General features: G+C 41.2%; 2 protein-coding genes across 2 annotated transcripts; both read right to left on the reverse strand.

The window, feature by feature from the left end:
• Positions 1 to 486: 486 nt before the first annotated feature.
• On the reverse strand, positions 487 to 14,742 carry LOC308280166 (protein-L-isoaspartate O-methyltransferase domain-containing protein 2-like; the record flags this gene model as incomplete). Its single annotated transcript, XM_080720427.1, has 7 exons — positions 487 to 540; positions 1,298 to 1,360; positions 7,806 to 7,927; positions 12,335 to 12,458; positions 13,261 to 13,432; positions 13,685 to 13,802; positions 14,439 to 14,742. 7 exons carry the CDS (start codon positions 14,740 to 14,742, stop codon positions 487 to 489), a joined length of 957 nt encoding a protein of 318 aa, XP_080576553.1.
• Positions 14,743 to 15,003: 261 nt separating this feature from the next.
• On the reverse strand, positions 15,004 to 26,463 carry LOC308280167 (protein-L-isoaspartate O-methyltransferase domain-containing protein 2-like; the record flags this gene model as incomplete). Its single annotated transcript, XM_080720428.1, has 6 exons — positions 15,004 to 15,057; positions 22,652 to 22,749; positions 23,454 to 23,577; positions 24,385 to 24,556; positions 24,814 to 24,913; positions 26,160 to 26,463. 6 exons carry the CDS (start codon positions 26,461 to 26,463, stop codon positions 15,004 to 15,006), a joined length of 852 nt encoding a protein of 283 aa, XP_080576554.1.
• Between the last annotated feature and the right edge of the window lie 122 nt (positions 26,464 to 26,585).

A 26,585-nucleotide genomic window follows, 5' to 3' on the forward strand; every position in this document is an offset into this window, starting at 1 on the left:
ATCAGAATCCGAACCTTTCGTGCTGGTTCCAGAAAATCTCGTATTGGGTCGGATCAAGGCCAAGCACTGCACTACCTGCTGCGGCGGGGAACGCGCGTGCCGAATTTGAAATCGGGAATGAATGCCCCACCCTTTATGTTTTGACCATCTGTTTGCCTATGCCCATATATGGATGTCACAATGAGTCAGCGCTTGCGCCGATTTCCTCCGGAACAGCCTGATGTCAACAATCAGCTCCGCATAAGGAGATTCCGAACGTTTCGCGGCGGTTCTGGAAAACCGTGCGTCGGGTCGGGTCGAGGCCCGGCACTGCACTCCGCACCGCAGCGGGGAACGCGCGTGCCGAATCTGAAGCTGGTGGGACGAACGGTTCTCGAGATAGGCGGATTACATACAGACAGAGATCATTTGTCGCATTTATAGATAGATATATTATTATATTATATATATTATATTATACTTATAATTAGTGTGGTTGCCCTAAAGCTAGGAGGGCTGCTGGGTTCTGCTTGGGAAACTGGCCAACAGGAGCATTTCTGCCTAATAGACCCAATGGACAGTCATTTGGGATCAATATAGAAAAAATCACACCCAATGTGAAGTGAGCGGTGGTCGTGCTTGCATAACGTCTTCAGGCTAGGATTTAGGTCTAGGATGTACAGGCTATGCTACACACACACGTTTTACTATGGCAAAACGCTGAGGAAAAAGGCTACAGACACACACAGCCACTCTATGGAGCGGTTTACCACCGCTCAAAAATTGCCTAGATGTTATTTAGGGCGGAGTTGTCCTTTAAGGATTTATTTGGAACAAGAGGCAAATGTACATGAGGGATGAGCAGCAGCTACAGCAGGCCTATGGGAGAATTATTTGCACACACCACCCGTCCATGCCCAAGTTGAATGGTAATTTTCTTTTCAACAACATGCACAGAGAAGGGGTGTGTGTCTGTGCTCTGTGTCTGCTGGTCTCGACGCGACTCGATATACGCACCAACAGGCTGAGCATTATTTTTAATTGTGACACATGAATCTGGTGTCTGGAAGCAGATTGATTATTCTATTTTTTTTATGATAAAATCAAATCATGAATATATTTGAAATTTTAGATTTCTGCATGCCATCTCGTTTGGTGGGGCAGACAAGGCATTTAGGGGGGCATTGCCCCTCCTCCCTATGCCTGGCCTCGCAAGAGTACCAGGTGGACCAAATAAGAAAAACCCTATGGACCTCTGGCATATCAAAAGCAATTAAACACAATTACAAATTTTAAATGACCTTATCTTTAGCATTACCTTTAATTGGGGGGTGTGGATAATGATCCTCACGTACAGCATGCCGCCGCATAGCCAAGTCACCTGAGGAAACACAAAGTTAATTAAAACAGTTAAGAATAGTTAAAGAACCTCCTGTATTGTCTGTTACAATGCAGGAGCTCAATACATAAAAAGAGGGATTTATTCATTTCCATTTTTTATGTTTTACATTTAAGTTAGAAGTAGTTGGATGGATGGATGATTTTATTTTGTCATTGAACACAAGTGTACAACAGAATTATCTTAATGACATCAATGCAATGCAAAAAGAGTGATCGAATGCATAGATGTTGGTAGCAGCATGGGCAGTTGGGCACTAATAAATACAATAAAATGTCCACAGCCGCTCCGCAGCCGGTGTGTTTTAACTATTTCATAGAGGCTGTATATAACAAAACAGTGCTTAGTTATAATTTTGGACTTTCACATTTAGTATGCAACTGGCTTTGGTTTGTTTCCCGTCAGTAAATGAACTATACGCGATGTCACGTGAAGCTTGACCAATCCTCAAATCCATTATGTTGTCCAATCAGAAAATTGACATGGTTTCAATATGGAGGGCACTCCTCCATTGAATTTAATTAAATGGACTTTTGGGATTTTGGGGTTACTCTATCATACATGGGCAACTGGCGGCCCGGGGGCCACATGAGGCACCCACCTTCGCTTAATGCGGCCCACTGGTTAATACCAGAATACTGATATATTATTGATTTCAGCTGTTAAAATTACAACCATGACCTGCTTTAATACCGTCAGTCTATATTAGTAGCTTAATGACTAGTATAGTAGTATTAGAATGTATTTTTTTTATGTCCATTGTTTTTGTATTTAGGTTCATAAAGTTAACATTAGTGTATTACTAAATGCGTTTGAAATTAATCAAAATGTTACATTTCAGGATTCCAATTAAAAAAAGAACAACAAATTATTCCGGATTCCAATTCAAAATAAGCAAAAATAGACGATCTACAAGCTCAACTGCGATGCGTTTTGAGCTTGTAGATCTGCTATTTTTGCTTCCTTTGTATGAGATACTTAGAATGACAAAGTAGGACATAGCAATATGCAATGTGGCCCCCTGGAGTGAAGGTGGAAATATAGTGGCCCTCACCATCATCAAAGTTGCCCACCCATGCTCTACATACATGAAATAAGTCTGGGGGTCAACAACATCAACAATCACCATTGAAACCCATCAACGACAACCAGCTCCAAATTAAAAGTTTGTTCACCTCTATTGCAAATGGTTAGGAGTCCTGGTAGTGACTGCAGTTCCTTTAAATGTCGTTCATACCATCATTAATCTGTCATCTGATAATTATCTGTTTTTCTTGTACTACTGGCATACCATACATACATACAACACCTACGCATGGCTTAAGACAAGTTAATACTTTCATCAACATAGAATACCTTTTGTATGAAGCATGACACCTGGATGAAACCACAGAATGAAGCCACCGTGATAAACAAAATACATTAAAACTAGTTTAACAGGTAATCTGCTGTCCTCAAGTAACACTGTTCTCTTTGTAAGAGACTTTGTTTCATAAAACTCCACTGTTGCAATGCAAAAGGAGTGATAGAAGGCATAGATGTTGGTAGCAGCATGAGCACTAATAAATACAATGTAAAAGTCAGTATTATGTACAGTATAGTGAGAAGTTCATTAGTCCAGCACAGGGGTTTAGTCAGGGGGATTATTGTTACACGGTGGTTAAAAGCACCACATTTGGACCCCTTAAAAAATTAAAAATGGCCAGCGGAAATGATCCCCCGGAAATGACCCACCCTAAAAGGTGATATAATTCTGACATTTTGGCTGATGCTATGCTGTACATGTATAGTACAGTATATAGACTAATATTAAAGGATGAGGACAAAATAACTCATAAAACACATCTTAAATGTTTTTAAACTACGTCAAAAGTTCAAATGCTAGGCTTAAAAACACTGGGATTCCACATGAATCCTTCTCTACTGTAAGTGATATATTGTCAATGCTTGGTATAAATCATTGCGTGACGGTCGCTTATCTCCCGATTAGGGAGTCTTACTGTTATATTGTTAAGATCTTCATGTGACCATAAATCAAGCCCTCTAGTGGGACACAATATAATAGTGTTTTAATGCTGAATTTCTTCTATAGTAATTTCTCATGTTGTGGCTAGAAGCCCACAGTTGGATGTACTATATGGAATGTATATAAATGTTGCATCATTGCAATTAAGAAACTGATCTGAACCTAGCCTGACTCCTATTGATTGGAGGGATGTAAGGGGTTATGAAGTGGAGGGGCTTAAGTGGGACACACACCGGCTGAGGATGGCGCGCATCAAAACGGGCGCCCCCATTATTTTCAATGAACATACCCACACCGGCCGCTTCAGACGCGCGTTCACATTTCGCCTGCAGCTCCGATATGCCACGTATTTTCACAAGTTGCCGTGCAGTGAAAAATGTCCGCAGCTGCTCCGCAGACGGTGTGTGTTCCACTTTAACTCTTTCATAGAGGCTGTATAACAAAACAGTGCTCAGTTATTCAATTATTATATATATATATTTCCACTAAATAACTGTCCCACTGGACTTTGAAGCAACTGGCTTTTGTTTGTTTCCCGTCAGCATTAAATTAATTTGTGTTGCCACAACTTTTACAGTTGCAGATGCCTGCAGTTTAAATTACATGTTGGAAGTATAATCATATTGTCATTTAGGTCGGCCATAGCTTAGCAGATAGAGGGGTGGGTGCAACTGCGCAACAGCGCCGGTTTGGCGTGTATAGCAAGGTACTGTTACAGCTGCGCAGTTGGACCATTACAGCAATTTTGTCAGCATTGATGAAATACCTCTACGTGTGTTTTAATCTAATATAAGGCTAACACAGATACTCAACCAACATCAACACAATTGTCATCAATACACAACATTCATAACACACTCATCAAATCATGCAATACAACCTCATCACAATGTACAATACAACACACTCATCACATCATTCAGTACAACATAAAGACACTAAACCTAAGTAAGTATAGTATACGTTCATCTTTAACATTATTCAAAGATCTCAACCTCAAATCTCAAACTAGACTTGGATGTAGTTATAGTTCATATTACATCATCCACACTTTTCCACAATTATGTGAGAATACAACTATTGTCTTTGGTATTTCTAAGGTCACATACATTTGTAATAATATTACATACGTATATTTCATTTGTGTGACTTAGGACATGTGAGGAGAAATTATCTTCTGCTAAGATCCTAATGAATTGAACCCAGAGGCAGAGGCAGAGACAAAGTAGAGGCATTTTACCTTTGTGTGCAGACGAGACGTTGACAGAAAAGATGCTGCTGATGCGAACTGTATGCAGACTCTGAGTTCAAGTGAGGATGTTGGTTTCACTTCCTCCAACTTATACAACTGTGAAACCATCTGACGTCACCCTGGTCTAACCTCCCATCACCATGGAGGTGATAATGGAATAAAGAAAAAAAAGAGAAATGCATACAATAATAATAATGATAATCATTAAAATAATGAAACATAATAAAGTGTATAATAAACAATAATTATAACTAGACAAAACTAGAAATACTGTTCCTACGAAACAGTGTGGGCTTGCTGCTCCCTCATTGGTTAAAGGCCCTGCCTTTGTACTGTCGGACAGTTTTTTTGAAGAGAATAAACTTGGTCTATAAAGATTTGAGAGAACATACTGGTCTCGCCTTTCAGCGAGCCCACAACAATAACGATCCACGCCATACAATCCATAACTAGAAAGGTGCAATTCTGGCAATTTGTACTGTAAGTGTGGTTGCCAATTTATAGGCTATACGTGATGTCACATGAAGCTTGACCAATCCTCAAGTCCATTATGTTGTCCAATCAGAAAAGGGACATGGTTTCCATGGAGTTCAATGGTGGGCACCACTCCTCCATTGAACCCAATGGACTTTTGGGATTTCGGGGTTACTTTACATGAAATAAGTCTGGGGGTCAACAACAACAACAATCACCATTGAGACACCACAACCCCCAAACTAAAAGTTTGTTCACCTCTGAAAGGTTAGGAGTACTGGTAGTGACTGCAAATTCTTTAAATGTCGTTCATACCATCATTAATCTGTCATGCAGAAACCACAGAATGAAGCCACCGTGACAAACATAAAACTATAAAACTAGTTTAACAGGTAATCTGCTGTCACAACAACAACAATCACCATTGAAACCCCACAACAACCCCCAAACCAAAAGTTTGTTCACCTCTGAAAGGTTAGGAGTCCTGGCAGTGACTGCAAATTCTTTAAATGTCGTTCATACCATCATTAATCTGTCATCAGAAACCACAGAATGAAGCCACATAACTTGACAAACATAAAACTATAAAACTAGTTTAACAGGTAATCTGCTGTCCTCAAGTAACACCGTTCTCTTTGTGAGAGACTTTGTTTCATAAAACATCACTGTTATTTATGAATTATGAATCTGTCAATAAACTCCACAAAAACAATATGATGGTCTTCCTTTCACAGGATACATATTTTTCTTCAGCTGAGGTGTTTACACACATGTTAATTACTGTAGCCCTGTTCTACTGCAGTGTTTATATGAATGGACACGTAATCTTCCTGATATAAAACGTCTGAAACAGTTTTAGTTTACAATCAATTCTGCAAAAGTGCATAATATGAATTCATGTACATGTATGAAATACTCTATCCCACGACATCCCATTGCTCCGACTATGTGGCTTTGCGTGTCGTTATAGGGTTAGGGATAGGGTATTAATGTTTTAGGGTTAGGGTCTCCGCCACTGTTGTGGTTCTCTTAGGAAATGAATGAATCCTTTTTTTTAACTTTTTTATTTAACTTTTTTTTATAACATAACTCATATAAGGAACAGCGTACACATATTGCATACATACACTGGCTTCCCAACATGTACAAAGATCAACGCCCTACTACACACATAGAGAAAAACTAAAACATAAAAAACCTACCATTTGTACTGTATATATAAAAACATGTCTTAGTTATAATATTTGAGATTTTTAATAAAATAAATCATCATCATCATCATCATCATCATCAGATTAATTAACAAAAAACTTCAGAAGCTCTTTACAAAAGAAAATGTAATGAAATATTGTTGAATCTAAACATATGTACATGATTCCTAAAGATATAGTAAAGAAATATACATCAGTTGAGCTTTTCTGTTTATAGTACCCTGTATGTAATGTGATGCTGATTAACATAACTGTAAAAAAAAAAGGAACATGTGTTACATACAGACAGTCAGGCCCGGATTTATATGACATAAGGCCCCTGGGCAAGGGGAAATAAAGAGGCCCTCGTGCGCGCGCAAAAATTCCACCTCCGGTCCACCTGACCACCGTGAACTCACCTCCGTCCGGCCCGTGCATAATCTGACTGTGTATCCTCATTGGCTCATTGGAAGGGTCTAAAGCGGATACAGAAGTGGGGTGTGTGTGCATGTGTGTAGCCTATGTCTGTGGAAAGTACCGGATACATAGAGTGGGCGGGCTTTAGACTGCACTAAGCTTTCAGAGCAGCTACATGCAGTGCGGCCAGCAGAGCAGAAGCTCTCAATGTTATTACCATAATAAAACAAAATGTACAGTAACTAAACACAAATATCACTTTATTTGGATTGCAATACTTTAAAATGTCATCATAATTTATTTTATTTTGTATTTATTTTTTTCGGAGGCCCCCCCCTCCCCCGAGGCCCCGGGGCACGTGCCCACCCTTGCCCAATGGTAAGTCCGGCCCTGCAGACAGTAGTAATACATTTTAGTACAACATCTCATCCACCATGACTGATTCTCCTTTCTCCTTCCTCACATGTCATCAGTTCTACACTTCCTTCTGGAACTTTTTCACTTTTTACCAGGTTCTGTGAGGGGCCATATCAGATAGGCCAGTATTGCTGCAGCTATCAGCTTAGCAAAGCTCATCCACCATGACTCTATTATCCCCTTTCCTTCCTCACATGTCATCAGTCCTACACTTACTGCTGGAATGTTTTCTCTCGTTTTCTGATTTTCTTCCTCCAACTCGGAACAATGTTTCAGACTCTTCTCTAACTCTTCTCTCACTATTGTCATCTCTTTGTTCTTCTCTTCTTCCACATTACTTTTATCACTGATGACATCATCCAACTCCTTCTTCATCTTCCCCAGCTCTTCGTCTTTCTGCTCCACTTGTCTGTCTTTTTCTCTCACTTTCGTATTACTTTCCTTCAAAAGTTTGTCTTTCTCTCCAAGTTTCTTGTCGCTCTCTGTCAGTAGTTTGTCTTTCTCTCCTAGTTTAATGTCTCTCTCTGACAGTAATTTGTCTTTCTCTCCTAGTTCCTGGTCTCTCTCTGTCAGCAACCCTGTCAGTGTATGGCTGATCTTCTCCACTTCACTATCTCTTTGCTTAAGTAGTTTCTCTGACTCTTCTCTCACTGTTGTCATCTCTTTGTTCCTCTCTTCCTGCAGTTCCCTTTCTTTCTCTCCTAGTTTCTGGTCTCTCTCTGTCAGCAACCCTGACAGTGTATGGCTGATCTGGCTGTCATCCAGGTGTCTTCCTGAAAAAAAGAAAAAGAAAGAAAGAAAGAAAGAAAAAAACATAAATAATTGCCTCTGCCATATTTTTCAGCCAGGTCCATCTACGGGTCAACCCCTCGGTGGCTCAGTATTAGACTGAGCTCCCTTAATAAATATAATGTCCTAGGTTAGAGGAATCATCAACTTAATTTTGTGTTGTCAAACATCCATTAGCACGTGTGACAAATCACATGCAGCATACACCACAGCTACAGGGAAATACAAGGTAGGACTGATGCTATATATAGCAGGATATAGTAACCTTTGTCAGGTTTTGGGGGAGTGGAATGGGCTGCCATAATGAAAACACATGAAGCATATTCGAAACAATACAAAACAAATAAAACGCAGTAACGCTAAAACTTTAGGCTTATTTTGAATGTATGCCAAGTAAAGCAAGTTCATTTAGACACTTCAGCTTAGAGTGAAACACGTGCCATTTATTGAAGTATCATAACGTTTATGCAATGATATTGCATGGAGTTTGGCAGATGGGCTCTGCTCTGATGATATACAGATTTATCTGTGAAACACGACCTACACAGATTCTGATATCTCAGACCCCCAGAGCAGAGCATAAATACAGTACAACAACATACATCACTTACATCATTGAATGTACAATCTTAATATCAAACATAACAACTCCAGTGTAGTAACACATGTAGAATAACCATGGAATGAGCCAACCATCCTATCAATCATGGAATTAAAGTTAAGGAGGACAGCTGCTCGAAAAGAATGAGCGGTCAGCTGAAGATGCTTAAAAAGACCGCCTGAGTTATACCCTGGGAAAAGGGGGTGTGTGAGAAGTAGCTAGTGGCGAATGAGAGAGAACAAACTTAGGTACGTGGATTGACTGGAGGCGTATGTATGAATGAACTGTTAGCGAATGAAAGGGGGGGTCCGGGGGAATATATAGGACTCTAACTTCCGTGTCCCAATGAACTACGCTGCGCTAGATTTCACCAGACGCCATCCAAACCACTGATCTGACGCAAGATCAGGCTTTACTCGCCTTAGTTTTGCTCGCTGTTTGTGAAAGCCTTGGTGAGAAGATCATTGCGCAATTCTGTCACTCTGTGACAGCTTCCTGTGACAGCTTCCCGAGCGTTTCTGAATATCTGGCAGGTTAGATATTTGGCTCGACCGCAGACTTGTAGTCAGAGAATATTATCAGGATAATGTCAAATCTGGGAATAAATTCCTTACCAAGACTTTTCTTCACCAATGTGTGTTTAAAGGTGTCTAGTAACACAACTAACAAAGTTTGAAATTCAAAATTCCTAAGATAATTTTTTTTACATCTGCTGAAATGGTCTTCCATTGACTTTCTAAACACTATACTACAGGAAGAAAATACCCAGACAAAAAATCTTCAAGTAGCATGTGAGGGGTCTAACTAGGGGTTTGCCATGATTCTGAATCCATTGCAAGCATTTGTTTTGTATGAAAAAAACATTCCTTGGGCTAGCCCAAGGAAGTTAATGATCCGATGAGTCCCCGACCACTTCCATATCATACAGTGTGTACCTGCCTTTATAGATAACTTTATCCTCAACTACAGTACCTTGCACCCAGAGAGTAGGTCAGTCAGTCAGTAGATCAGGGGCCCTCAAATGCACATCATAGAGTTAAATTCCCATGTCAAATGCCCCTACAGTATATAAGCATGTCTCTATGACATAACCATAAACAAACCTAATATGCTTATAAGCATATTAGTATATACTGTATGGAGATCTGGTTGTCTAGACTGAGCCACAGATCCGACCGCTACTGTGTGCCCATATTTGGTCATGTGCATGTATGGGACCGACCAACTTCTGAGCGTGACATGCACATCTTTAGAGACTAAAACATGTATCTTTCTGTAAGACTGAGCATTCATTTCAGAGCTTCATCATCATCATAATAACCTGGATCTGTAGGGACTATGGTTCTGATCCAACATAGAACAAATATAAGGGAGGAGCATTCCTGAGATGTCTTTAAATAGCGCTTATCACGCCTCTCAGAAAGAGAGGATAAGCCTGCATTCCCATAGAGCAGTGATACTCAAACTCCGGCCCCTGGGCCACTTCAAGCCTGCTGCACAATTTTTACTGGCCCACCGGCTTAAAGTTATACCATGTGACTTTTTTTATAAAACAAATCTTAAAATTGTCCTAACTGTTAAATCGCTAAAGTTTTAGAACCCCCACTCTGTTATTTTCAGCTTCTGAAGCCTTCTCTTTATATGTTTTCTATGAGTTGTGAGGGGGGGAGAATTTCCCGGCAAAATGATGTCATCTCCCACATGATACACTACCGGCCAATCACAGCGCCGATCATACACCACCGGCCAATCACAGCGAGTCTTGCTGTCTCTAAAGGAAGTAGCTTCCCTCAGCAACTGTGTTTACATTGGTGAAGGAATCTTGCTTGCTACTCCCTCAATTCTGGTCTAAAAATGATGGGAGACGGCTCTACGGAATCGTATCGGCGGAGGTGCTCGCGACGGCCGAGGTGGTCCGCGGACCCCCGTTCCGGTGGTCCGCGGCGACTCCGGCCGAAAAAAGCAATACCGCTACTGACCACTAGTTGAGCAGCTTCCACAGTACAGCTTTAATGTCCTCAAAAGTGCGCATCCGTTTTTTTCTGTCTTTTTTTAACTAGTGGCTCTGCCTCTGCCCGACTAATTAGCATACCCAAAATATTATTGTAGGCCTAATGCAAATGAAGAGACGTACTGTAGCTGTACTTAACAACTGCATCATTAGCCATTTGGTAGCTAAACAGTCTGGGTAATCTATTTTAACTCTTTCCCAGTCTCCGCTAAAATGGCTTGTCCTCAGATTAGCCGGGAATTTTTATTATTGTATTATGATCTAGAGTGCATTCATTCATTCAAGCCATCGGCACATCTTCACATCCCACGTGCCTCTTTTTGTTTTGTTTTCGTCGGTTCATGTTTACTTACCCAGCGAAGATTCTAACTCCCCATTGGAATATAATGGCGATTTGGCGGATCCTTCCCCCCCCCCCCCCCCGGGAAGCTTCGCGTGCGCGTTTCGTGCACGTCAATGTGGTCACAATCAATGATCTCGGTATGTACCGTAACTCCAAGCATTTTCGTTTCAATCGGCTCCGTCAAAGTTGCTAAGCTAGTCAAGGCTGTATACACAGCAAGTCCATGACAAAACAACACCCATCCCCCTCTGGGTCCTCCCCCCTCCTCCTCGCAAGCAGATGGGGTGTGCCGATACTTGGGTAAGCCGGTCTGGTGATAAAAAAGGTGTGCCGATATTTTTTTTTTAATCATTATCATTTATTGCGTTTTTAATCACCTAGTGCGTATATGTGCGACCAGGCTGGGCCACTCTTGCGCAATAATGCGTATATGTGCGTTCAAGCTGAGAAAGAGTTAAGTAGATTGTTTGATTTAATTTTTTTTTCCTTAGCTATCAATTTTCACAAGTTTATTTTCTGTAAAAAGCCATTTGTGTTGAATGTGGCAACGTCATAATTTAAATAATATTGTGAAGCAATTGAAAGATAGCCTGAGTAATAAACCAGACTGCACAACACCACCCCCTGTTGGTAGTGGTGGTGTTGTGTAGTCTGGCCCTTCACATTAAATAAGCTTTTTCCACCAGCCCTCAGAGAGGGACAAGCCAATCAGTGCTGTAGGCTTGGAGCACGTGGTGGGTGGTGGCCTGGTTCAAAACCATTCAGCCAATCAGGCGAATCTGTGTGTATTCAAACACATTCCCCCCTCCACTCTTATTACAGACATCAAACAGATTGTAGTCTTTGATGCTTTCAGTGACTAACAAGCTATTGACACTTGTATGGCTCAATCAATTACAGCAGCTCACAAGCCCTTTGAAGTTCAGAGGGAGCAATTAAGAGAAAGTCAACTTAACATTTTTTTAAACCACCCCCTGCCCGCCCCCCCAGAAGTGGAATGTCTGCCCGAAATCTCAGACTCTCTTCCCAAAACGAAGTGTGTGATAGAGTCTGACGCTTGCAGTCAGGCTAATTGAAAGAGAGTTGTGCTCAGCTATCTTTAATGTTATCCCACTCGATAGCAGGCAAATAGTAGACAAACGTACGTTAGTTTGTTTTGGTGTTTTTGTGGAATGTGCTAAAAACACAGAATCATTATTATTCATTGACAGAATATAAATGGAATTCCAAGCCATAAAATAATGCACATTGCACATGTCTTGAGTCATGTGGAAATAAAGCAAAACGTTATCAAGTAATGTCATTTTATCATCTGGCCCCCTTGTCAGATGTTTGAGTATCCCTGCCATAGAGTGTACAGTGATGGGTACCATAGCTGTCACCAGTGACCCATCTTAGGGCAGAGTGGTACACAGTGTCGAGGCACTTTAGCTTACGTCGTGGTGCTGCTTCCGGTTTGCTTTCCCCTCTATGTTCAGGCAGCACCAGGGGCGTAAAGGACACTTCAGTGATCTTCTCTGAATCCCATTTTTTGAGACCAGTTCGTGTGATCTTTAACAACTGCGAACAGAGAAAAGAAAAAAGGAAAATCAGTTATTGCCTAAACTGTAATTTCCAAATTAAGTGCAAATATTTTAGTCTATTATACAAAATGCAAGGCAATTGCTGCTTGATATTCATCATAAAAATACGAATAAATCGTTATTGGGATTTAATAGAGATAGAGATTACGTTTTGTGCATAGAGTTGAGCCCTATTAAATGTGTACACTCAGTTGCAAGGATGCATGCCCTGTAAGCTATTATTGTATTGATTGATTGATTGATTGATTGATTGATTGAAAATGGAGAACAGTATACAAGTATAGTAAATACAATAGAAATGTAGTACAGTACAAGCACAGTTAAACACCCTGCCTAAAAGGAACATCCCAAATACTGTATGTCCTTTTATGGTCTTTTTTTGGTATTCAATTTATGGACATAACAAATAGCAAGCAAAGAAAACATTCAATAATATCGGTTATAAAAACACTATATGTACAGGATAGGGGAAACAAGGGGGTGGGGCTAAGGTAAGGGAGGGGGATCCGTAGAAGATGCCTTGTAAAGGAGCGCTTGTTTTTGCTGGAGATGACGGAGGCGCGCCTTCTCAAGCGGACTTGAGCGTTGCAAAGTCCGAGTTACGTCCGAGTTAAGTCCCGATAGGGACAGAATCGTAAATCTTCGTCTCTCCGACTTTTGGCACCTCCGCACGGTCCAAGTGAACACAGCAGAGCGCTTCCTACCTCCGGTTCAGCCAATCACAAGCCGCGACCAACAAGGCATCTTCTATGGACACCATAATCGCGCCCTGTAAATACCTCCGTCTCCAGTGGCAGAACCAGGATTCCTCCCACTTTAAGCAGGTTCTTCATGAAGTCCAGATACTCTCGCTGCACACCGGCACCAACGTACACCCTGTCATACTGACGACCCCCTGGTACAATCTCCAGACAGTTGCCCACCTCAAAGCAAGGCTCGCAAAACTTATACCTACTGTATGAAAGGACGCACAACCATGTATGTAACCATGCATTTTCCCAATCAAGTCAACAGAGAAAATGTATTCACAGATAAATGTATGTAACATATTTCTTAGCAAAATGCAAGCAGACATATGGCCCAAGTGCGTGCCATCAAAACTATGGGAGTAGTAGCATGCCAAAATAAAGTTTCATCCGAAGAGAGAGAAAGACAGACAGACAGACAGACAGACTTTTTATTTTATTTTAAATAATCTGATACCTGTCAAAGCTTTCGCTACGCTTGATGAAGTCGCTACGCTTGAAGAAGTCCAGTTTCTTTTTTGCATATTCAACCACGTCAGCATGCAGCTCAACCCCATGGTTCTCTCCATATTTACCTGTAGGAAAAATTATAAAACAAAACTATTAATCCACCACAGTTAAGCCAAAAGGGGATATCTATTCTATTCTATTCTATTCTATTCTATTCTATTCTATTAGAGGATTCTTCACATTAGACTCTAATGACCAGTAAGACTCCCTAATCGGGAGATAAGCAACCGTCAGGTCACAGTATACACAAAGAGGCCTGTAAGTGGCATTGGTTCCACCCACAAGTTTGTACGACAAATGGTTGATGAGTAAAGCCAAATAAAGTTTGGGCCAATCAGAGGAAGGGGCGGGGCTAAGTTAAACCAATTAAGGTGACTCTTAATCAAGTCAATTGACACCACCCACAAGTTTGTACGACAAACGGTTGATGAGTAAAGCCAAATAAAGTTTTGGCCAATGAGGGGAGGGGGTGGGGCAAAGTTAAACCAATTAAGGTGAAGGCCTGTTGGAGCAGCAGGAGTCGGTGGTCCCCGGGAATTCCCTGTGAGCAGCCCAGTTGGGGTGTTGATTTGGTCATTTTTGCACTATTTGGCGGCGGTGGCAAGGGGTCCGTGGAGGTCCGGGGGTCCTGAAGTTGAGGAATCTTCACATTAGAGTCTAATGATTAGACTCTCCTGGCTTTGCGTGGCTGGAACACTCACCCAGGATGAGGCCGACCATGGTGCTGAGGTAGCCAGTCCCGCTGCCCAGGTTGAGGAAGGAGAGTCCAGGACGAAGGTCCAAGGCCTCCATCACCGCACAGTAGATGTTGGGAGCTGACAGGTGGATGTGACCATGACGCAAAGGCTGATCCTTCTTGTAGGCGTTGCCCCTGAACTCCTCCACGCAGTAGTCAGCTCTTTCAATGGCCCTGAACGCCTGCTCCACCAGCTCAGAGCGGATGCAGCCAGTCTCTTTCAGGCTGTCAATCATCTTGTCATTGTCCTCCCCTGCGATGACATTCATTTGTGATATTTAGAGATATCTATATATTTGTTCTAAAATTCCTTTGTTGTGAATTTAAGATACGTGTCCATTATATCCTTCTTCCTTTGAAGTCTAAGGCTGTGTTGAGTATTTAGGCCTATAGGGTTTACATTTAAATTGGTTGAAATGAATGGACTATTGTTAATTGTTAGTTTTTAGTTATCACCTTTATTTATTAATTTGCATCCCATGTCTATGATACATTATAAACATACTTATAATTAGTGTGGTTGCCATAAGCTAGGAGGGCTGCTGGGTTCTGCTTGGGAAACTGGCCAACAGGAGCATTTCTGCCTAATAGACCCAATGGACAGTCATTTGGGATCAATATAAGTAGAACAAATTGCCTAGATGTTATTTAGGGCGGAGTTGTCCTTTAAGGATTTATTTGGAACAAGAGGCAAATGTACAGGTAAGAGGGATGGGCAGCAGCTACAGCAGGCCACCCGTCCATGCCCAAGTTGAATGGTATTATTCTTTTCAACAACATGCACAGAGAAGGGGTGTGTGTCTGTGCTCCGTGTCCTGGTCACGACGCGACACGCTATACGCACCAACGGGCTGAGCATTATTTTTAATTGTGACACATGAATCTGGTCTCTGGAGGCCAGATTGATGATGAAATCAAATCATGAATATAGATTTTTGCATGCCATCACGTTTGGTGGGGCAGACAAGGCATTTAGGGGGGCATTGCCCCTCCTCCCTGTGCCTAGATCTGGCCTCGCAAGAATACCAGGTGGACCATGATAATAAGAAAAATCCTGGACCTCTGGCATATCAAAAGCAATTAAACACAATTAAAAGATTGAAATTACCTCATCTTTAGCATTACCTTTAATTGGGGGGTGTGGATAATAATGCATAGCCAAGTCACCTGTGGAAACACAACGTTAATTAAAACAGTTAAGAATAGTTAAAGAACCTCCTGCATTGTCTGTTACAATGCAGGAGCTCAAAATTATTGTCATTATATACTACATTTATTTATTTCCATTTTCTTTTTACATATAGGTTAGAAGTAGTTGGATGGATGGATGATTTTATTTTGTCATTGAACACAAGTGTACAACAGAATTATCTTAATGACATCAATGAAATGCAAAAAGAGTGATAGAATGCATAGATGTTGGTAGCAGAATGGGCACTAATAAATAACTAAAATGTCCACAGCCGTTCAGAAAAGGGACACTCCTCCATTGAATTCAATTAAATGGACTTTTGGGGTTACTCTACATGAAATAAGTCTGGGGTCAACAACATCAACAATCACCATTGAAACCCAACAACAACCAGCTCCAAACTAGAAAAATATTGTTCCTTCGAAACAATTGTGGGCTCGCTTCAAGCCAGAAAACAATGGCTATAAAAGCATAAAATGTCAAGATCGCAGGCAGTGCTCTCTTTGACGTTACTGACGTCAAAGATTGGTCCATTTTGTTCCAAATATGTGTTATGCAAAAGTTGACCCGCTGGTGGCGCTATAACAGGCCAATGTGAGAAGGTTGGTATCTGTTCTTTGACCTATTGGGAATGTGCTTGCAAGATTTCACGCACATCCCAGGCTGTGTTCATGATTTGAGGTGTTTTTGGCTTTGGACACTTTATCGCTGCTTGCAGCTATATTTATTATTATTATTTTATAATTTTTTTGTGTGCACTTCATAGGCATGTTAGATAAAGGTCCTTAGATTGCGTGTAGAATGTTTCATGCAAATTGCAAAAAAAATCCTAGAATAAAAACGGGTTTAAGCGTTTTACAAACTGCTCAAAATTATATAGCGCCCCCCTTTGGCCATTTGGGGTAAGATTGGTTTCAGCGATATTTGAACTAACCCTCTACACTATTTTGTCATGAAAATGTGACTTTGCTTGTATGTTTTAGAGGCAGAAGAATAATTTGCATAAAAATGCAATATTGTTTGAATTATTTAAAAAAGCATGTTTCAATGTTAAAGAAATCCGATCTGACAGATCTTTAGATATCGGTCCAAAGTTCACGTAAAAAAAGTTTTGTGCACGTGACGCGAAAATTCCAGAATAAAAGCGGGTTTACGCGTTTTACAAACTGCTCAAAGTGGCGGAAAATCGAAGGGCGGAGCTTACTTAACAACGACACAGATGTCTTCCGCTCGAGTCAAAGCACGCGTGTAACAAGTTGCATGTCTTCAAATGAAACGAGTCATGACTTATGCCCGTTTGAAGTTTGAATTTTCAAACGCTTCGTATAGCGCCCCCCTTTGGCCGATTGGAATAAAATTGGTTTCAGTGATACTTTGACTAACCCTCTACATCTTTGCCAAATGCCATGAACGTGTAACTTTGCATGTATGATTTAGAGACCGAAGAATAATTTGCATAAAACCGCAATATTGATTGAATTATTAAAAAATTATATTTCACTTTAAAAAAAATCTGGTTGATCAATCTCACCGTATTGGTCCAAAGTTCATGTGAAAAAAGTTTCGTGCGCGTAACAAAAAAAACCCAGGAGGAGATAGATTTTTACTGTTTTTCATATTATTCCGAATTGTGGGAGACCTAAAGGTCAGAGGTCAAAAGTTAGAGGGTAAAAGTTGTTCGGCATGAGGAGACGCATACGTGTATACAGGTTTCATGCCTGTACCTCAAACACAGCATGAGCTATACCTGTTCAAAGATCGCACTTTCGAAGGCTTCCTACAGCGCCACCATTTGGCCGATTGCTGTAAAAAGTAATAGCACACTTCACCACTGTAAACTGAACACATTGATGTTTTTATTTTCATTTTCTCACTACGTATGTAGGAGTTATAGGAAACCGAAGTTTTTGGGATACTTGCACTGCTTAGTATAGAAATAAATAAATAATTTGACGATATCTAACTAAAAGTCTGTTCACCTCTATTGCAAATGGTTAGGAGTCCTGGTAGTGACTGCAGTTCCTTTAAATGTCGTTCATACCATCATTAATATGTCATCAGATAATTATCCGCTTTTCTTGTTCTACTGGCATACCATACATCACACCTACGCATGGCTTAAGCTAATACTTTCCTCAATATAGAGAATACCTTTTGTATGAAGCATGACACCAGGATGAACAGTGCCGGTTTGGCGTGTTTAGCAAGGTACTGCGCAGTTGGACCATTACAGCAATTGTGTCAGCATTGATGAAATACCTCTACGTGTGTCTTAATCTAAGGCTAACACAGATACTCAACCAACATCAACACAATTGTCATCAATACACAACACACTCATCACACTCATCACAACCTCATCACAATGTACAATACAACACACTGAACACATCATACAGTACAACATAAAGACACTAAACCTAAGTAAGTATAGTATACGTTCATCTTTAACATTATTCATAGATCTCAAGCTCAAATCTCAAACTAGACTTGGATGTAGTTATAGTTCATATCACATCATCCACACTTTCCACAATTATGTGAGAATGCGACTATTGTCTTAGGTATTTCTAAGGTCACACACATTTGTAATAATATTACATATATTTCATTTGTGTGACATGTGAGGAGAAATCATCTTCTGCTAAGATCCTAATGAATTCACACCCAGTGGCAGAGGCAGAGACAAAGTAGAGGCATTTTACCTTTGTGTGCAGACGAGACGTTGACAGAAAAGATGCTGCTGATACGAACTGTATGCAGACTCTGAGTTCAAGTGAGGATGTTGGTTTCACTTCCTCCAACTTATACAACTGTGAAACCATCTGACGTCACCCTGGTCTAACCTCCCATCACCATGGAGGTGATAATGGAATAAAGAAAAAAAAAAGAGAAATAAACAATAATTATAACTAGACTAAACTAGAAATACTGTTCCTACGAAACATGGGCTCACTGCTCCCTCATTGGCTAAAGGCCCTGCCTTTGTACTGTCGGACAGTTTTTTGAGGAGAATGCACTTGGTCCATAAAGATTTGAGAGAACATACTGGTCTCGCCTTTCCGCAAGCCCACAATAATAGCGATCCACGCCACTCTTATACAATCCAACTAGAAAGGTGCAATTCTGGGAAATTGTACTGTAAGTGTGGTTGCCAATTTATAGGCTATACGTGATGTCACCTGAAGCTTGACCAATCCTCAAATCCATTATGTTGTCCAATCAGAAAAGGGACATGGTTTCCATGGAAGGCACCACTCCTCCATTGAACCCAAAGGACTTTGGGGATTTTGGGGTTACTCTACATGAAATAAGTCTGGGGGTCATCATCAACAACAACAACAACAACAACAACAATCACCATTGAAACCCCACAACAACCCCCAAACTAAAAGTTTGTTCACCTCTGAAAGGTTAGGAGTCCTGGCAGTGACTGCAAATTCTTTAAATGTCGTTCATACCATCATTAATCTGTCATCAGAAACCACAGAATGAAGCCACCGTGACAAACATAAAACTATAAAACTAGTTTAACAGGTAATCTGCTGTCCTCAAGTAACACCGTTCTCTTTGTGAGAGACTTTGTTTCATAAAACGTCACTGTTATTTATGAATTATGAATCTGTCAATAAACTCCACAAAAACAATATGATGGTCTTCCTTTCACAGGATACATATTTTTCTACAGCTGCAGTGTTTACAGTAATTAATATGTTAATTACAGTAGCCCTGTTCTACTGCAGTGTTTATATGAATGGACACGTAAATTCCTGATATAAAACGTCTGAAACAGTTTTAGTTTACAATCAATTCTGCAAAAGTGCATAATATGAATTGATGTACATGTATTCAATACTCTATCCCATGACATCCCATTACTCCGACTATGTGGCTTTGCGTGTCGTTATAGGGTTAGGGATAGGGTTATTAATGTTTTAGGGTTAGGGTCTCCGCCACTGTTGTGGTTCTCTTAGGAAATGAATGAATCCTTTTTTTTTTTTACTTTTTTTTTTAACTTTTTTTGGAGCTGTGTGAAGCACAGGCTCCCTATACGTGGCCGTGTGGGTCTGTCTGTCTGTCTGTGTGTGTGTCTGTATGTAGCCTGAACTTCCTAAACTTCGGCACGCTACTAGTCCCACAGTTTTGCCACCACACACTCGCGCCATATGTCAAATCGACCGGCTTACTCGGGAATCGTGGGCTAGTAACTTGCTAAGAGAAAGGTTCAATAGTTTAATTGATATTAATTTATTAGTGAATTAATTTTCCCCATTGACTTATAATGGGAATCGCAAAAACTCACATTCAATTATTTGTCTCTCGCAAACCATAGGGGCTAGAGTTTCAAGACTTGGAGAGGAGGTTCATAATGATTTCAAGGATTAAATAAAAAATAATTGTGTCATTTGGCCGCATGGTGGCGCCATAACACCCCACTTAACGTTTTGGCCTGTAACTCTTGAACCGTAGGTCGGAAAATTAAAAATATTTTTTCCCTGGATTCCTTGGGTCATGACGCATCTCCCCATATAGGCCACGCCCATTTAAGCCGTGATAGATTTTCCGCCATCTTGAATTTTCTCCAAAACACACTTTTTGCTCCTTTTCCTACATATTTTCTTCAAATGTCACAAAAATCGGTACACATGATCCACACACACACACACACACACACACACACACACACACACACACACACACACACACACACACACACACACACACACACACACAGCTCCACTTCACACGGGTGTGATTTTTTTATAACATAACTCATATAAGGAACAGCATACACATATTGTATATGTCATAGTATATTAGAGAAACAGCACATTCGAGACGCGGAGCACTCGTGGTGCGGCACGGGGCGGAGCAAGCGGTCGCCATAACAACGTACTCCAGGCGGTGCGCCGCTCTATTGTCCACGACACTGCGAGCGGCTACCGAAGCCCCCCTGTATCCACGAAGCCCAAACGAGTTACGAGGCCCCCCTGGGTCCACGAAGCCCCAAGCGGCGCGAAGGCCAGCGGACCTTGGTCCTGCTCTTCGCCCTCGAGCGCCGCAGGCGCGAGTGGCCGCGAAGAGCGGGCCAGGGCCGCGCGGCCGGCGGAGCGCCGCGCGAGTTACGAAGCCGTGGTGAATGCAATCGTTATATTTATGCCCAGGCCGTAAGGCCTGGGCAAGCGCACGTTAAACGCCCTGTCCAAGTGACTACAATGGAGCTAATGGCTAGGCTAGGCTAGGCTAGGCTAGGCTAGGCTAGGCTAGTAAATAAAGAGTAAACACTTCCGGTCTGCGGCGAGTTCAAAGCGTGACGTAACTCTCTTATCCAGTGGCTGACGTCGCCATCTGGTGGTGATTAGTGTGTGGTGAACGTCAAAACGAGTGCTCCTTGACAACTTTTACTGGTTTCTTGAACATACTGTAACATATACATACACTGGCTTCCCAACATGTACAAAGATCAACGCCCTACTACACAAATAGAGAAAAACTAAAACATAAAAAACCTAACATTTGTACTGTATATATAAAAAATGTCTTAGTTATAATATTTGATATTTTTAATAAAATAAATCATCATCATCATCATCATCATCATCATCATCATCATCATCATCACCATCATCATCAGATTAATTAACAAAAAACTCCAGAAGCTCTTTACAAAAGAAAATGTAATGAAATATATATTGAATTGAAATATATTGAATCTAAACATATGTACATGATTCCTGGAGATATAGTAAAGAAATATACATCAGTTGAGCTTTTCTGTTTATAGTACCCTGTATGTAATGTGATGCTGATTAACATAACTGTAAAAAAAAAACACCATGTGTTACATACAGACAGTAGTAATACATTTTAGTACAACATCTCATCCACCATGACTGATTCTCCTTCCTCCTTCCTCACATGTCATCAGTTCTACACTCCCTTCTGGAACTTTTTCACTTTTTACCGGGTTCTATGAGGGGCCATACCAGATAGGCCAGTATTGCTGCAGCTATCAGCATAGGAAAGCTCATCCACCATGACTCTATTATCCCCTTTCCTTCCTCACATGTCATCAGTCCTACACTTACTGCTGGAATGTTTTCTATCGTTTTCAGATTTTCTTCCTCCAACTCGGAACAATGTTTCCGACTCTTCTCTAACTCTTCTCTCACTGTTGTCATCTCTTTGTTCTTCTTTTCCTCCGCATGACTTTTATCACTGATGGCATCATCCAACTCCTTCTTCATCTTCCTCAGCTCGTTGTCTTTCTGCTCCACTTGTGTGTCTTTTTCTCTCACTATTGTATCACTTTCCTTCAGAAGTTTGTCTTTCTCTCCTAGTTTCTTATCTCTCTCTGTCAGTAGTTTGTCTTTCTCTCCTAGTTTCTTGTCTCTCTCTGCTAGTAGTTTGTCTTTCTCTCCTAGTTTCTTGTCTCTCTCTGTCAGTAGTTTGTCTTTCTCTCCTAGTTTAATGTCTCTCTCTGACAGTAATTTGTCTTTCTCTCCTAGTTTCTGGTCTCTCTCTGTCAGCAACCCTGTCAGTGTATGGCTGATCTTCTCCACTTCACTATCTCTTTGCTTCAGTAGTTTCTCTGACTCTTCTCTCACTGTTGTCATCTCTTTGTTCTTCTTTTCCTCCGCATGACTTTTATCACTGATGGCATCATCCAACTCCTTCTTCATCTTCCTCAGCTCGTTGTCTTTCTGCTCCACTTGTGTGTCTTTTTCTCTCACTATTGTATCACTTTCCTTCAGAAGTTTGTCTTTCTCTCCTAGTTTCTTATCTCTCTCTGTCAGTAGTTTGTCTTTCTCTCCTAGTTTCTTGTCTCTCTCTGCTAGTAGTTTGTCTTTCTCTCCTAGTTTCTTGTCTCTCTCTGTCAGTAGTGTGTCTTTCTCTCCTAGTTTCTCGTCTCTCTCTGTCAGTCTCTGGCTGATCTCCTTCAGTGCACTCTCTCTTTCATTCAGCTGAACTGTGAGCTTCCTTACTTGACTGTTAAGGCCCTGCAGGTCCCTTTCTTTCTCTCCTAGTTTCTGGTCTCTCTCTGTCAGCAACCCTTTCTGCTTCATGTCATCCAGGTGTCTTCCTGAAAAAAGAGAAAGAAAGAAAGAAAGAAAGAAAGAAAGAAAGAAAGAGAAAGAAAAAAACATAAATAATTGCCTCTGCCATATTTTTCCCCTTTTTGGGAACAGAATAATATCCTAATGTAATGTAATATAATGTCCTAGGTTAGAGGAATCACCAACTTTTAATTTTGTGTTGTCAAACATCCATTAGCACATGTCACAAATCACATGCAGCATACACCACAGCTACAGGGAAACACAAGGTAGGACTGATGATGCTATATATAGCAGGATATAGTAACAGGTTTTGGGGGAGTGGAATGGGCTGCCATAACGAAAACACATGAAGCATATTCGAAACAATACAAAAGAAATAAAACGCAGTAACGCTAAAACTTTAGACGTACATTAGTTTGTTTTGGTGTTTTTGTGGAATATACTAATTACACAGAATTATTATTATTCATTGACAGAATATAAATGGAATTCCAAGCCATAAAATAATGCACATTGCACATGTCTTGAGTTACGTGGAAATAAAGCAAAACGTTATCAAGTAATGTCATTTTATCAACTGGCCCCCTTGTCATTTTTGTAATGTGGCCCACCGGTTCAGATGTTTGAGTATCCCTGCCATAGAGTGTACAGTGATGGGTACCATAGCTGTCACCAGTGACCCATCTTAGGGCAGAGTGGTACACAGTGTCGAGGCACTTTAGCTTACGTCGTGGTGCTGCTTCCAGTTTGCTTTCCCCTCTACGTTCAGGCAGCACCAGGGGGGCAAAGGACACTTCAGTGATCTTCTCTGAATCCCATTTTTTGAGACCAGTTCGCGTGATCTTTAACAACTGCGAACAGAGAAAAGAAAAAAAGAAAATCAGTTATTGCCTAAACTGTAATTTCCAAATTAAGTGCAAATATTTTAGTCTATTATACAAAATGCAAGGCAATTGCTGTTTGATATTCATCATAAAAATACAAATAAATCGTTATCGGGATTTAATAAAAATAGAGATTACGTTTTGTGCATAGAGTTGAGCCCTATTAAACGTGTACACTCAGTTGCAAGGATGTATGCCCTGTAAGCTATTATTGTATTGATTGATTGATAGATTGAAAATGGAGAACAGTATACAAGTATAGTAAATACAATAGAAATGTAGTACAGTACAAGCACAGTTAAACACCCTGCCTAAAAGGAACATCCCAAATACTGTATGTCCTTTTATGGTCTTTTTTTGTACATTGGAAGTCCTTGGTATTCAATTTATGGACATAACAAATAGCAAGCAAAGAAAACATTCAATAATATCGGTTATAAAAACACTATATGTACAGGATAGGGGAAACAAGGGGTTGGGGCTAAGGTAAGGGAGGGGGATCCGTAGAAGATGCCTTGTAAAGGAGCGCTTGTTTTTGCTGGAGACGACGGAGGCGCGCCTTCTCAAGCGGACTTGAGCGTTGCAAAGTCAGAGTTACGTCCGAGTTAAGTCCCGATAGGGACAGAATCATAAATCTTCGTCTCTCCGACTTTTGGCACCTCCGCACGGTCCAAGTGAACACAGCGGAGCGCTTCCTACCTCCGGTTCAGCCATTCACAAGCCGCGACCAACAAGGCATCTTCTATGGACACCATAATCGCGCCCTGTAAATACCTCCGTCTCCAGTGGCAGAACCAGGATTCCTCCCACTTTAAGCAGGTACTTCATGAAGTCCAGATACTCTCGCTGCACACCGGCACCAACGTACACCCTGTCATACTGACGACCCCCTGGTACAATCTCCAGACAGTTGCCCACCTCAAAGCAAGGCTCGCAAAACTTATACCTATGAAAGGACGCACAACCATGTATGTAACCATGCATTTTCCCAATCAAGTCAACAGAGAAAATGTATTCACGGATAAATTAATATAAATTTAACTATGTAACGTATTTCTTAGCAAAATGCAAGCAGACATATGGCCCAAGTGCGTGCCATCAAAACTATGGGAGTAGTAGCATGCCAAAATAAAGTTTCATCCGGAGAGAGAGAAAGACAGACAGACAAACAGACTTTTTATTTTATTTTAAATAATCTGATACCTGTCAAAGCTTTCGCTACGCTTGATGAAGTCCAGTTTCTTTTTTGCATATTCAACCACGTCAGCATGCAGCTCAACCCCATGGTTCTCTCCATATTTACCTGTAGGAAAAATTATAAAACAAAACTATTAATCCACCACAGTTAAGCCAAAAGGGGATATCTATTCTATTCTATTCTATTCTATTCTATTCTATTCTATTAGAGGATTCTTCACATTAGACTCTAATGACCAGTAAGACTCCCTAATCGGGAGATAAGCAACCGTCAGGTCACAGTATACACAAAGAGGCCTGTAAGTGGCATTGGTTCCACCCACAAGTTTGTACGACAAAGTAAAGCCAAATAAAGTTTCGGCCAATCAGAGGAGGGGGCGGGGCAAAGTTAAACCAATTAACTCATACTCTGCGATCCCCGTCGAAACCGTTGATTTCCCGCTGTACCACGCTGCGATGCCCGTCGTTCCCGGAAATTTAATTAGCTTTAATCATTATGAAACAATTAAAAGTATGATCGCTGTATATGGCCGTTTCGGAGTATTAGGCGCGCCCCCTAACTGTATCCTGCCGTATTTCCGGTTCTGACCGGATCTAGGTTTCTGTATCCTGTCCAAGGCCCAATCGTAGCTTCCGTCCCATCTGTTTACATTGTAAACAGAGGAAGGAGCAGCACGTTCATTTCATTGTCTTTCATCGTCCTTTTTTAAAATTTGATAGCTTTTCGATTCTTGTGCCGCCTGGCATATGATCCGCGCACATATCGTCTGCTATGTGCGCGAACGTGTCCACGTGTTACCATAGCGCACAACTGGCCGTTTCCAATGTTTTCTTATGTAACACCGGCGGCTACAGCAGGGGTAACAGCCTGGCAATGGATTTGTCTATTCCAATGGCTTTTTTTTATTCGAAAGCTGTCATCTTGTCTACCGGTCTACTACATGAGTCGCGCACAGATCATGCACTATGCGTGCACGTGCCCACGTTAAAAGGTAAGGACAATTTGGCAGCTGCTTACTACAGCTATGTTTAAAATGGCAGCAACATTGTTAAGGTGAAGGACTCTTATTGAAGTTAATTGACACCACCCACAAGTATGTACGACAAACGGTTGATGAGTAAAGCCAAATAAAGTTTGGGCCAATCAGAGGAGGGGGCGGAACTAAGTTAAACCAATTAAGGTGAAGGACTCTTAAGTTGGGGTGTTGATTTGGTCATTTTTGCACTATTTGGCGGCGGTGGCAAGGGGTCCCTGGGGGTCCGTGGAGGTCCGGGGGCCCTGAAGTTGAGGATTCTTCACATTAGAGTCTAATGATTAGACTCTCCTGGCTTTGCGTGGCTGGAACACTCACACAGGATGAGGCCGACCATGGTGCTGAGGTAGCCAGTCCCGCTGCCCAGGTTGAGGAAGGAGAGTCCAGGACGGAGGTTCAAGGCCTCCATCACCGCACAGTAGATGTTGGGAGCTGACAGGTGGATGTGACCATGACGCAAAGCCTTATCCTTCTTGTAGGCGTCGCCCCTGAACTCCTCCATGCAGTAGTCAGCCCTGTCGATGGCCCTGAACGCCTGCTCCACCAGCTCAGAGCGGATGCAGCCAGTCTCCTTCAGGATGTCAATCATTTTGTCATTGTCCTCCCCTGCAATGACATTCATTTGTGATATTTAGAGATATCTATATATTTGTTCTAAAATTCCTTTGTTGTGAATTTAAGATACGTGTCCATTATATCCTTCTTCCTTTGAAGTCTAAGGCTGTGTTGAGTATATAGGCCTAT

The sequence above is a fragment of the Nannobrachium achirus genome (assembly GCF_963921795.1).
Source record: "Nannobrachium achirus genome assembly, chromosome: 24".
NCBI lineage: Eukaryota > Metazoa > Chordata > Actinopteri > Myctophiformes > Myctophidae > Nannobrachium > Nannobrachium achirus.